General features: G+C 33.8%; 1 protein-coding gene across 1 annotated transcript; it reads right to left on the bottom strand.

The window, feature by feature from the left end:
- Nucleotides 1-8,857: 8,857 nt before the first annotated feature.
- LOC120085269 (FT-interacting protein 7-like) lies at nucleotides 8,858-13,488 on the bottom strand. Its single transcript, XM_039041177.2, has 2 exons — nucleotides 13,242-13,488; nucleotides 8,858-12,289 (listed from the first exon to the last, which is right to left on the bottom strand). Exon 2 carries the CDS (start codon nucleotides 12,218-12,220, stop codon nucleotides 9,158-9,160), a length of 3,063 nt encoding a protein of 1,020 aa, XP_038897105.1. The 5' UTR covers nucleotides 12,221-12,289; nucleotides 13,242-13,488; the 3' UTR covers nucleotides 8,858-9,157.
- Nucleotides 13,489-13,967: the final 479 nt, after the last annotated feature.

The following is a 13,967-nucleotide window of genomic DNA, read 5'->3' as shown; positions in this document are numbered from 1 at the left end:
GAGTATCACTAAGCTTGACAAAGATGAAAAAGGTAAATGTGTGGACATAAAAACTTATCGAGGTATGATTGGATCCTTACTTTGTTTGACCGCTAGTAGACCGGGTATCATGTTTGGTGTATGTCTTTGTGCTAGATTTCAATTTTTTCCTAAGGAATTACATTTGTATATCGTTAAAAGAATATTTAAATATTTGCTTGGAACTATTGATGTAGGCTTGTGGTATCCTATAAATGTTGAGATTAATTTGATAGGATATTCTGACACGGATTTTGTCGGTAGTTTACCTGACCTTAAGAGTACTAGTGGGACCTGTCAATTTTTTTGTAGTTCCTTAATATCTTGATTAGTAAAAAAATAAATTCGATTGCTTTATCCATTACCAAAGCAGAATATATTGTGATTGTCAATTGTTGTGCATAAATTCTTTGGATGAAAAAACTCTTTGTGCTTTTGGATTAAAGTTTGATAGTGCGCCTATATTTTGTTATAATACTAGTGCTATTAATTTGACTAAAAATCTTATACATCATTCTAAGACTAAGCATATTGGTATTAGACATCACTTCATTAGAGAGCATGTGTAAAATGGTCACATTACTCTTGAATTTGTGAGCTCTAGTAATCAATTAGCCCATATTTTTACCAAGCCTTTGAATGAAGAAAATTTTGCAAAAATATGCTTGAGCTTAGCATTATTCTTTGTGATGCATATTGATATTATAAAATGCATATTGATAAGGGGAGAATTGGAAACTTTGTATGTGTTCATATTTTTTAGGGGTAACACTTATATGTTTATTATTCCTTTTGACGATTCCAAAGGGGGAGAAGTATAAAAATGTGTTAGTATTGTGTTGCATGATTGTGTCTTTTGAATGTATTATTTAGAGGGGAATAAATTAAAAGGAAGAAGTTAATTCTTTTGAATGATGTGTTGCATGATTGTAGCTTTTGAATAAATTTCAAACATGATATGTATACTTGATATTGAAATTACTCATTGATCACATGTGTTGCTACGGTTATATGCATTTCAAGTTATTTTCCTTCTATGATTTGTTATCATAAAAAAATAGGAGATTATTGGCTTTTTGGCCCTTAATCTCAAATTAATTAATTAATTAATATTTTGATGATAACAAATTTGATTTTGTTTACTAATAATTTTATTATTTTGAATAGTTCATAACATAGAACTAAACAGCGACCGATGCTTCTTGAATAATCGAGGAGTTCATATAAAAAAGTTATAGCCAAAATAAATTTGAAGACCATCACAAATTAGTCATCAAATTAGACCAATTAAATAGTGTCACTTGGAGCTATGGGTGAGTAACACATTGAGCCGTAAATTTGCAATCGATGGATCTTGATTTTCTTTAAATTTTAAAAAAAAATTGTTAAAGAAAGCATATTAAAAGAAATTGATTTTGAAATTAAAAAAGAAAGGTTAAACGACCCAACAGTCACTTGAGTTTGTTATAAAAAATAAAAAGAAAAAAGAAAGAAAACAAAAAACCCAAAAATTTAAAATTTCATAAAGTTACCGGTAAAGGTACTTTAAATATATTTTATTTTACTTTTTCCCTTCTAATTTCCACCTTTTATTTTACATTGTATGCATTTCAATTGCCATATAAAATTCATTAGGTAGACTCACTCTTTTTAGAGAGTTTTATCGAGTATTTTAAAGCTTCAAGAATATTATAACGATTGGATCCTAATCTGTAGAAAGAATCAAGTTTGCTCTTGAACCCGTAAAATGAACAAGATAGCGGTTCGACTCTTATCTGTGAAAAGAGTTAAAAGGAGAATTTTTAATCAAAATCCCAAGAGGCATTTGAAAAAGTAAATGTAGGTCAAGTTTGATCAAACTACTATAAAAATTAAGTTATCTTCTTCTTTAACTCTTTCCTAATTATTTTGCATTTAATTTTAATTGCATGATTTTGTTAATTAAGATTGATTGAGTATATTGTTATTAATTTTTATCAATCTTCTTATTTAACATACATTAGAATTTTTATTAATTTCATTTAAAAATATCTAATTAGTTTAAATTGTGCACATCTTTCAAAAGGTTTAATTAAACCTATTTACCCCTTTTCGCTAGGGTTTTCATATCGGTCCAACAAATCTGTGCATATTGATAGAGAAGCCAAGTATGAGAGAACTCATCACTATTGCAGTTCAAATTACAACATACTATCTGTCCTGGCAGTCTGCAGAATAAGTTCATAGGCACTGATGGTAGTTGATTTCTGACCCTAGGATGCCTCATAACGTAGACATCGGTTAGAAGGAATAACATCTGAAAGGTGTTAGGTACAACATGTGAGCGGAAATGAGGCAAAGAAAAACTATGTATATGGCTATTGCATGAGGATCTCACCAGTTTAAGAGTGCTTGAATTCATTCTCCTTGCGTCGCCACATCCCCAATCACAGTTTGGAGTCTTCCTGGCACACTTTGCATCTGATCATTCCTAATTCGAACTACATCTGGGCTTCGACTCATTGAAAATGAGTCAAATTCTTATATCTGTAACGATAATGATAATCGATCAACTCAACCCAATCCGTGCGGTTTGGGTTAGGTTATCCATTCATGTGGGTTGGGTTGGGTTCAAATAAATAAAAATTGTTCGTGCTCTATTAGTAATAAAATGACGATGTGGTGAATAATAAAGTAGCCTTAAGTTGTATCTTTCTTGGATGATTTGATGTATAAATAAGATTTTGTGGTGAGTCCAGAGTTGATCACGGGGACTTATACTAACAATGTATTGGAGAAGAAGGGTTTTATGTGATGAATGTTAATCAATGTGTGTTGAAGTGAGTGCTTATATGCCTAAAATACTACTAACTAATCACAATAACTGAGGATAGTGAATATTGGTGATGACTGGTGGAGAATTGAGATATGTTGTGGTGAAAGTGTGTGAAGGATGATGATGTGATAAATGAGGATGATGATATGATATAGATGATAGTTGCAATCATAAATAAAACAGTTTGCGGTGAAGTGAAGGAAAAAGTAATTGATAAAATAGAGCTAAGAAGATTCACTAACATTCTCTTAAATGATGCATAAGTAGGCACTCATGTTTTCAACTTTTAGAATGAGAGACTAGCCTCTCGATCTTTAAGCATACATTAAACAAAATGAACTTATACTTATGCATATTCTTGAAAATGTTAGATCCTCCTCCTCCTCCTCCTCCTCCTCCTCCTCCTCCTCCTCCAAATCGAATTCACCTCCCCAGAAAAATTAAATGAGAAACAATGACGAAGAGAAGATTTGGTTTCATATCAATTGCTTAATTTTTGTTTTTGTATGGATTTTGTGACTTTGTTTCTTTTTCCATTTCTTCTTCTTCTTCTTCTTCACAAAATGTTGGATATAAATATTGGCAGTAAATGATTATGTATTGTATTATTATTTTTCTATCGTTGATAGACAGAGATAGACGTCTATCTTTGTCTATCTTTTTTTTTTTATCCCTATTTTGTTTTTAATTGAATTCATTACTTTGTATTGTATTGTATCAGCGAGATAGAACTATTCATTAATAGACAATGATGTATCACTATCTCTGTCTATCACTCATCATTTTTGGTATATCGATGATAGACAGAGATAAAACTCTATCTTTATCTATCACTGATAAACAAAGATAAAACTCTATCTTTGACTATCACTGATAGACAGAGATAGATGTCTATCTCTGACTATCATTGATCGACAAAGATAGACTATCTTTGTCTATTTGTTTTATCCCTGTTTTTTTTTTAATTGAATTTACTACTTTGTATTATATTATATTAGCGAGATAGAACTATTTATTGATAGACAATGATATATCATTATCTCTGTCTATCACTCATTATTGTGATTGGGTATATCGATGATAGACAAAGATAGAACTCTATCTTTGTCTATCACTAATAGACATAGATAAAACTCTATCTCTAACTATCATAGACAGAGATAGATGTCTATCTTTATCTATCTCTTTGTTTTGTCCCTGTTTTGTTTTGAATTGAATTTACTACTTTGTATTATATTGTATTAGCGAGATAGAACTATTTATTAATAGACAGTGATATATCACTATCTCTCTGTCTCACTTATCATTGTGATTGTGTGTATCAGTGATAGACAGAGATAGAAGTCTATCTTTGTCTATCATTAATAGACAAAGATAGAACTCTATCTTTGACTATCGCAAACAGAAATTGGTTAATTTAACTTTCAATGAGTCTTCCTTGTTGCATAATGGTTTAAAAGTTCTCTCTCTATTTCTCCTAGTTATATGATCATCATGAACAAAAAAAAGTATTTCTAAGTTTAAACATTTTTCTTTCTCCTAAATATAATTGAGGGAATTTGTGGTCTTTCAATCCAATTATTAAACAAAACTCCTTCAATCCAAATTCTGCTATACGGCCATTAAAGTTGAAGGACATTCGGCTTTTTTGTATAGCATTGTCTTCTTACTAAGTAGTTGAGAAATTGGTTGGGTATTTTGGTCATTTTAACATTAAGAAAGTGTCCAAATTGGTCATTTAAAACTTGAGGAAAAATTGTTTCATTTAATTTTGTTCTTATTAAATTCAACACCTCTACACCAAAGTAAAAAGTAACTTTTCAGTTTCTATTCTCATTTTCCATAATTAATTCATGTTCCACCTGTTGAGAAAATATGTTTAAGAATATGTTAGGAAGTAAAATTTGAATAACACCAACAACTAGCAACTATCAACAAAATCATTATGTATTATCTATTATCTATTGATAGACACTGATAGTATTCTATCTCTATCTATCTTAGTTAGACAATGACAGAACTCTATCACTATCTATCTCAGATACACAGAGATAGTATTCTATCTCATATAGACACTGATAGAATTTTATATATCACTTATATCCAGTCAGCATAGTGAACAAAAAAATAGAGTACACGTACCAAATACTAGAACAAATTCCAAATACTAGAAAGAAAAATAAAGCAATAGCAATAATAACAAGTATATTATTGTTTATCATTGAAGTCTATCACTGTCTATCTCAGATAGAGAGAAATAAAGTTCTACTCTGTCTATCTCAAATAGACATTGATAGAGGACTATCACTGTTTATCCCGGATAGACGCTGATAGTACTCTATCTTTGTCTATCTCAATTTAAAGTTATCAATAGATACACTAAGATAAACAAGTATCTATTGATGTTAAAGTTTTTCTTTAGTTGTTAAAGTTCCTAAGATAGATAGTGATAGTAGTCTACCACTATGTATCAATAGATAGACTCAGATAGACAACTTTGCACCAACAAATACATTATTATTAAACATCGATGCACAACAAGACAATGAACAAAATATAACACTATCTACCAACTACAACAAAAATATAGAGTGCAAACCATATACATACTGATATTACTGTTTATTATTGAAGTCTATAAGTGTCTATCTCAAATAGACAAAGATAGTATTTTATCTCTGTCTTTCTCAAATAAACAAGAACTCTATCACTATCCATCTCGGATAGACATAGCTAGTATTCTATCTCTTTCTATCTCAAATAGACAAGTATGTGTTGATGTTAAAGTTCTATTGATACATGGAGATAGATAATGAACAAAACATAAATATCTACCAACAACAAATATATATATTTAGAGAGTGCAAGTCATTAACACTATCTACCAACAACAATCAATAATCAACGCAATGTTTAGTGGTTCTGACACTTTCTATTTGCGATAGACAGTGATAGAATACTATCACTCTTTATCACGACTACTTTGGTTTTACCTTCTTCTTATCTTCAGATTTTATTTTGTTTCCTTTTGCTCTACTTATTGATGATTCAGCTTTCATTATTTTCTTTCCTTTTCCTTTGCTTCCTTTGTTTGTTGATGATTCAACTTTGACCACTTTTTATTTTTTGCATACCATCTATTTAAACAAAATTAGGTTTAATAACTATGATTAAATGGAATAGTTGATGAAATGAAAAGAAAAGAGAATGATTATAACCTTGAAGAGTTGATTTGATGATAGATTGTAACATTGAAGGAGAAGCAACAAAATATTCGGCAGCAATAGAAGAAGAAGACTGAGCAGTAGCGAAAAAGGAAGAAAAGGAAGAAGATGATGAAGATGAAGCAGAGGAAGAAGAATATGAGCAGCGGAAGAAGGAGAAGCGACAGAAGAAGAAGAAGCGGCAGGATAGATCATGCTAGATGGTTATCATGCACTATTTGACAAAGAAAAAGTCGTTGGAAGAAGATGTGGGAAGAAGAAGAAGCGGGCGTGAGCGTGGATATTGGGTCAGTTGATGGATAATCCTATTAATTGTAATTAATCGGTCGGGTTGTGGATTATCCGCTTCGTTTTGTGTGGGCTAGGGATATTTTTGGTATTTCACTATCGTGAGCTGGTCTTTTCTTCCATTTATTTAATTCATTTTGGACTGGATTTAAATTTTGCTATTCATGTAAATATTTTAGACTTTTTTATTACATTTGAAAACACCCCTAACTTAAAACACAATGAAATAGATGAACAAAAAAATAAAATGTAAAGAAAGAAATGTGTCAAGTCATCGGTTGTAATTTCTTGCTCTCTTTGGCCTTAGTATGGTTGCTTTTCAAGTGATTGCTATGGTGACAATAGATTTTTCTTACTTTTTAGAGGAGAATTCTAAATTGTCACTAAAAATTCTTCAGAGAAAAGCTTGAAGAAGTGGTAGTAATGGCAGATTTTTTATGGTGGAGGGTGAGCAGAGTTTCAGCCAATCTCTGGTTGGAAACCTGGTTCTTAAACAATTCTTCAATGGGCCATTTATAGGCGCCAGAAAGAAGTTCTTCGCCTCTCTCTAATGATTTCACTGACACCGTGCATTTAATTCCATGTCCTACACAGACTGCTTCGCATGGTTTGCCACGAATGTCTCAAATCAGCTACCAACTTGCTATGTTGATTTGACTTTCACCGCTCACACGTTTGTGATTTTTTATCTTCGTGTTTCATCTCATCATGTGGTGCTATGTATTGCAAAGTTGGGCGCCGAGTTGATTTATTCTATGTGTTCAAGGCTGCAGCTTGTTTCTTTAACTGATTTTCTCTTTATTTCATCCAAATCCTACGTCCAAAAGTGGTAAATTTTATAAGTTTTGTAGATTATTAGTTTTGTAAACACATGATCTTAGAGTATGATTATTTGCATGGATTTCTTCTCAAGTTAATGCATTTTTCTCTGAATTTTCCTAATTTTTCTAAATAAAAAAGTAAAATAACTTGTATTTCTACAAGCTATAAAAAAATTTATGGGTTAGGTTGGTTCATGGGTTTACCTAACATAATTCGAACCAACCCGAACTTATTATAACTTTAAAATTTATATATTCTTTACATATAAGACAATTATATATGCATATATTTATTTAGTTTATTTAATTTCATTATTTTTCGGATAATTTATTCTCAAAAACTACTGAAAATAGTTTTTTAGCACTTTGTAATGAAAATTTTTATTATATATATTGAAATTGAGATATTAATCTTAGTTCAATATATGAAAATAACTAAATTAAATTTTTACGTATTAACATTTTACTTCTTTCTAGAATAAAAATTTAAATAAATGACCCGATCAACCCGAACCAACCCAACCCAAATGTTTCATGGTTGGGTTGGGTTGGGTTCATTTTTTAATAAGGGCTATTTAGGTTGAAGAAATTTATAATCCAAACAATTAGGTTGGATCTAAAAAGTCCTTCAACCCAACCGAACTCAACCCACGAACACCCTCAGGTCCCAAGTAATTTTCAATCGCAATCAGATTTAACACATTTTATTTTTCTATCAAATTACACAATTTGATTACAAGTTTCAAGGTGGCCCCACTTCTCATTATGACTACGGAAAGTAGGTAAACAACAACAAAAGTAATCAAATGGGATCTACTTTTTACATTACCATTGATGGATTGTTTTTTAACTGGGGTAAATGTGGCCTAAAATATCTAGAGAAACTCAGAGGAAGAGAGAAATTTGGTATGAAATTAATAGAAAGTGCAAAAAACAATGGACGGGGTTGAAATTGTGATTTAAAAGCAAAATCACGTTTTAATGGCTGTAACCGTAAGTTTTCCATTTTCTTTTGATCATTTGTGTTACTTTTCAATAATTAAATTACTTTTACTAATTTTTAGTTAAAATTAAAATTAATTAAAAAAAATCAACATCATAATTATTTTAAATTAATAAACTTAAAATTCACATCAAACGTAAAAAATGAATATCATTGAAAACTTAAGGGTAAACGTATAAACAAATTAATCCACATCATAATCATGTAATTTAACTGACAAAACAAAAACTATTTGATATGGTGAATGAGCTTTCAAAATTTTTAAAACGTCGGATGCTTTTGGTCTTCATTATTATTTTGCTTTAACATATAATTCCTTTTTTGAGAGTACGTGGAGTGGAAGAACCTAGAGAGTCAAATCTTGTTTATATTGAAATTTTGTTTAATATGTTAATAATGTGATTTGAATAGGAATGATCATAATTTTTTACCACAAAAATAATTTAGGAACGTGGTTACTTTTAATTTAAACAATATTATTTGTGAAAATGAGCCCTCCACTCTTGCACTTTGAAAGAAAAAATAATTGCACAACCAGGGCAAATTCATAAGAAACCTATTATATTAAATGACTTTTTTTTTTAAGTGAAAACTTCTTAATTTATTCTCTCCAGTCTCCATTCCTTTTTTCTTTTGCTTCTTTTTTAATTAATAACCTGTTCTTATATATATAAGTACGAAAAGTATATAAATATAAAGTTTTTTCTTTTCAAATAAATATATAAATAAAGTTTCAGGATACCACATAACAGAGAATGCAGAGGAAATGGTTTCATAAGACAGTATTTATCAACAATACTCCATACAAAACGTAGCATTACATTGACAGTACTTCTACTTCCTTCACCAACATATGCCAGCCAAATGAAGAAGATTACAAACGGATCTACAACTTTCACCATGACCATTGACCAACCATTTCTAAAAAATCTTTGCATCTTGATAGAGAAGCCAAGCTTGAGAGAACCCATCACCATTGTAGTTCAAATTACAACATACTATCTGTCCTAGCGGGCAGCCTGCGGAAGAAGTTCATAGGCACCGATGGCATTCGATTTCTGAACCTAGGATGCCTCATTACGTAAAAACCAGTTAGAAGGAACAACATCTGGAAAGGTGTTACATACAACACAAGAGCTGCAATGAAGCAAAAGATTATGTATATCGTTGTTGCACGAGGATCTCGCCAGTTTAAGAGCGCTTGAATTCGTTCTCCTTGCGTCGCCACATCCCCAACCACAGTTTGGATTCTTCCTGCCACACTTCTCATCCGATCATACCTCATTCGAACAATGTCCGGGCTTCGAGTCGTTGGAAATGAGTCGAATTCTTCATCAAGCTCATCAGGGTTCACTGCCTCTGCATAAGAGAGTTGTGTATCCATATGTGGAGGGTTCCGAGGACGATATCGCCAGTTCCAAATTCCTATAACACACATGTAGAGGAATATTGTGGGCATGATCAACTCAGGGAAACAAACTAGCATTAAAAATAGAAGATGAACCAGCCCTGTAGTAACGGGGTTCTTCCACATGCACACTTCTCCAAACCATTTTCCAATTGCAAGTAATCCCGAAAAAACCGATACAATCCTGAAGAAGTTAGCTTTGCTTCGTCTCATGCTCCAAAGATGAGAGTCGACATCAGACATGTACTCAACAACCTCCTTCCTAAGAGAAGGCTCTGCTCTGCTAAATCGAGCTGCTACAATATTGACTGCTTGATACCGTAGTGATTCCTGTTGAGACACAGATAACGGCCTTATGTAATGCATTTTTGGCAATAGGGGCCTTGAATACATAGACATCAAATTCACAACCGATGGGCACAAAAATCTTAGAGCGAGGTGCAGTTCACCCATCTTCTTGACACCAGAAGGTTGAAGGACAAGCAATGGATATACATGTGTATATATGCGATTGGTTTCAAGAGTTGAAATACGAATTCGAATCTTTCCAATTTTTGTGTCCCTATTATTGCTGGATTCACCAATATGGCCATTGTCAAAAAGGCCCACAGTTAAGACTGTAGAAGGATCAAAAACCTCCCAGTGGTACTGCTCATTGTACTTGGGACTTAAGTTGTCAATTATTGTTCGAGTTCGAACCCATTTCTGACCATACTTTGCCACACAAAATGTATCAGTTGTACCCTTTCCATTCCTATTTTTCATTGGGTGAAGTTTATCAGCACCCAGGATGCCAAGCTCCAATATACCTATTGGTGGTTTCCAAAGTTGTTTCAATGAGGGTCTGAGGTCACTACTATAGTGAGTCGACTCATCGAGCACATGATATCCACCCTCGAGACAAATACGAAGATGGAGTCTACTATGGAACTTATCCTTATCCTTATCCTTATCCTTGTCTTTATTTCCCTCCCCTGCTTCCACGGCATCTGACATAGATTTCATAAGGCTGTACCATCGACTGCGGATAGGTCGACTATCAGCACGCTTTTCAACAGAATTCAGTGGAATAACAGCCCTCCCTAGAGTTTCTTCCTTGTTGGGACCAACATGGTCTTCAACAGAAAGGATCAAATGATCATCAAAGGGTTCAGCAGCAACAAACATCAAATCTTCATTCCACAAGGCATTCATTGTTTGAGTCTTCACCGCTTTTGTCCTTAGAATTTGGTTGCCAATTTGTACATTCACATAGGCATCTGGGAAACGAGACTTCTCTTGTACAACCAAGTCTTGAGCTTCAACAACATTGACACGAACATACCACAATCTAGGTGAATGATAAACTTTCGAGCGAATATATGCTGGGATGACCGAAGTACCATCAGTAGGAGAGATAGCATCAGAATGCCAAGCATATGGAAAAGCCTCGTCAGCTTGTGTGCCATACCATACAGCAAGCATTAGTTCTCCCTTTTTCTTTGATCTACTCTTGTCTTCGAGGCGGTACCATTCTGGAGCCAATGGACTATCAGGTGGAACTCGAGTAGGAACTTCATGAAGATCAAAGTACAAACGTCCAACATAATCATCTTTTATGGTATCTTTGTCTTTAAGAGTAACTTCCAGGACAGTTGATTGCAAATCCGTCCTTGTAAAAGCGAATACCTCATTCCATTCAGGACTTGAATTTTTCTCATAATGCTTTGTAGTTCCCCTAAAGTTCCCTAGTTTCACTTCAACATAAGGATCCAAGCCTCCAGTCAAATCCTTGGTAGGAAGATCACGGGCTTTCACAACTCGAACAAAAAGATAATGCATCTTTTCTACAAGGTCATAGGTGTTCGTAAGTTTGTCTTGAAGTGCAAGACGACCCCCAACAACCATCCCACCGCCAAGGTAGGGATTTGTCTCTCTTATTGAATAATCATTATATTGAAATGATGACCCTGGGTATGCCTGAACAGTATTTACAACCATTGGATTAGAATTCATACCATATCCTCCATAGGTCACAACTGGTACACTAGCTTGTGGAGTATCCTGTTGAGACTGCTTTGCATTGGGAAGGTGATGGAATGTCTGTCTTGACTCAGTTTTATCGGTAGAAAATAAACTTGCTACAAGCTTTGGAACTTTTCGTAATGTTGATTGGTTTTCGGATGTGATTGGAACCGGAAGAGGATCCTTTTCCACAGGAGACTCTGCTGCAGGAAGCAAATTTGAAAGCTTTAGAGACGGATCATCAGTTACATAGACCTTAAGGCCAAGTTCTCCTTTTATTCGTGAGAAAATGCCTCGCTTTTCCAGAGGATAGTGAAAAACAGCAGCATCAGAGTGCGGGACAAATGAGGTCCCAGTAAGACGAACTTTTCCAAGAAAGGAGGGCTTCGGGCTGATGCTTGCTTTGTTATAGGTAAAGACAAAGGCCTCTAGTGTAAGGTTAGCCAGATTTTGTGGATCCGATATGTTAAAGTAGAAGCTTTCATTCCAAACAGGATTGAGATCCTTTTCCTTCGTTGTGGTACGGACTCTTTGACGGTCGAAGTGAAGCTCTACAAAAGCATTGGCTGAGCCCTGTCCATCTTTTGGCATGAGATCATGAGCACCCACTACATCGACTCCTAGCTTGAAGTTACCCATTAAACTTTTCCAAACTACCCAAGCACTGATGAACTTCCACACGGCTGTTTCAAGAAATGGCAAGGATATCTGTACCACCAGGAAATGAAAGAAACTTTGCATTATTAGAATATCAAATGTAGTTTTCTTTTTCTTTCTAAATATAATTTTTCAGGTTTCCAATAAACTAAGAGAACTATATGATCTGTAGAACAAAAAAAAAAATCCACAGAATCCAAAACATAGGAGATGATAAGCGATGCTTAATTTTTAGCAGTCTAATAAAATTAGCATGACTTGATCTTTCCCGTTATCAGTGATCCTTTTTCCCCCTTATTCATTGAACTTCCAAAACTAAGAAAATTGGGAAAACAGTCAGTGAAAGAAAGCAAACGCACTTTGAACCAAAATGAAAATAAAGGCAAAAAGTAGCAAGAAAAAGCAAAAACAAAATAATAAAGACATCAAAATTAGATTCCAAAGTGAAACAAACACCCAAATACTAAAGACATATTTAAGCAAGACCCAGAAACAGGTGAAGGATATACAGAATCTTCAAAAAGAGAGATGAAAAATTCTACACAACAACAGGTTACTTCAACCCTCCATCAAAATTCTCCCCCAACTAAACAAATCAAGAAAATAATCTCCCCATCACACCAGATTACTAAAACCCCTCCCAAACAGAGCCTATACAATTCTTTCACAAACCAAGCATAATCTAAAATCTCCATGAATTTTCACAAACACTTAGCGTGCAATATCCCTCCCTATCTCCAACCCAAAATCAACATCCCAATCATCCCATTCCCCACCTAAAATATCTCTACAAGAACAAACCCCATAAAAAATAAGCAGTCTCACAGCCTGTTCAAAGAGAAACTCAGGAGAGGAACAACAAATTTCACAAAAACGATCATAATCTACACATAAAACTAAACCAGTTCATTTCCCATAAATTTTTCCAAAGACCCAGAAAGAAAACCACACGATCTGTCCTAAAAAGAGAAATTACACAATAGTACAAGACAAAACAACGCACCTTCACTGTTCTTGCTCTGCGAGAAAGAGAAAGGGAAAGAGGGGTCTCTTCGGAGAGCTGTGATGGATGTTTGTTTGAGAGAGGATAAGATTTTAAGGGAAGAAATTGAAGGAGATGGAAATGAAGTTCAAGGTCATCTCGGTCATCTCTGTTTGAAGGAGGAAAGTTGGAAGAAAGATAAAGAAGAGAGAAAAAGAGTTGAATGGACTCTGAGTTTTAATATTCATAGGTCGTTCGTATTTGTTTTATTCTCCAAACACGTTTATTCCATTTTTTAAATCAAAAAATAAATTTTCGTGAAATTTTAATGACGCGGGAATCAACCATTGGTCGAAATTGAATTCCATAGTCGACTTTTACTTATGGGGTGTACATCAATATGTCGGTTTCAAAAGTAAACCCTCACTGAAAACCGATGAAAACTCGGTATGGTGGCCGGTCGGTTCGGTTAGTTTAGGGTCTCCGTCACACTAAACAAAAGAATAGAAAAGAAACAAGTGAGAGAAGATCGGTGAACGGTCGATGGTGGAGGTGACGGTGGCCGGCGGAAGGAGGCGAAGAAAGAGACGGTAAGAAAAGAGAGGAGAAGAGACAGAGACAGTGTGAGAAGAGGGAGATGATAAAAATATTATTAATTTTAAACAAGTGAAAAGTGTTGGAAACGGTACAACCCTCGTAACAACAAACAGTAAACAGTCAAGTCACAGCGGTCAAGCAAAGAGGAGT

The sequence above is a fragment of the Benincasa hispida genome, unplaced genomic scaffold (assembly GCF_027475165.1).
Source record: "Benincasa hispida cultivar pf3 unplaced genomic scaffold, pf3_genome.v1.1 HicScf305, whole genome shotgun sequence".
NCBI lineage: Eukaryota > Viridiplantae > Streptophyta > Magnoliopsida > Cucurbitales > Cucurbitaceae > Benincasa > Benincasa hispida.
Note: the sequence above shows the minus strand (reverse complement) of the source record. Positions and strands in the feature narration are given on the sequence as shown.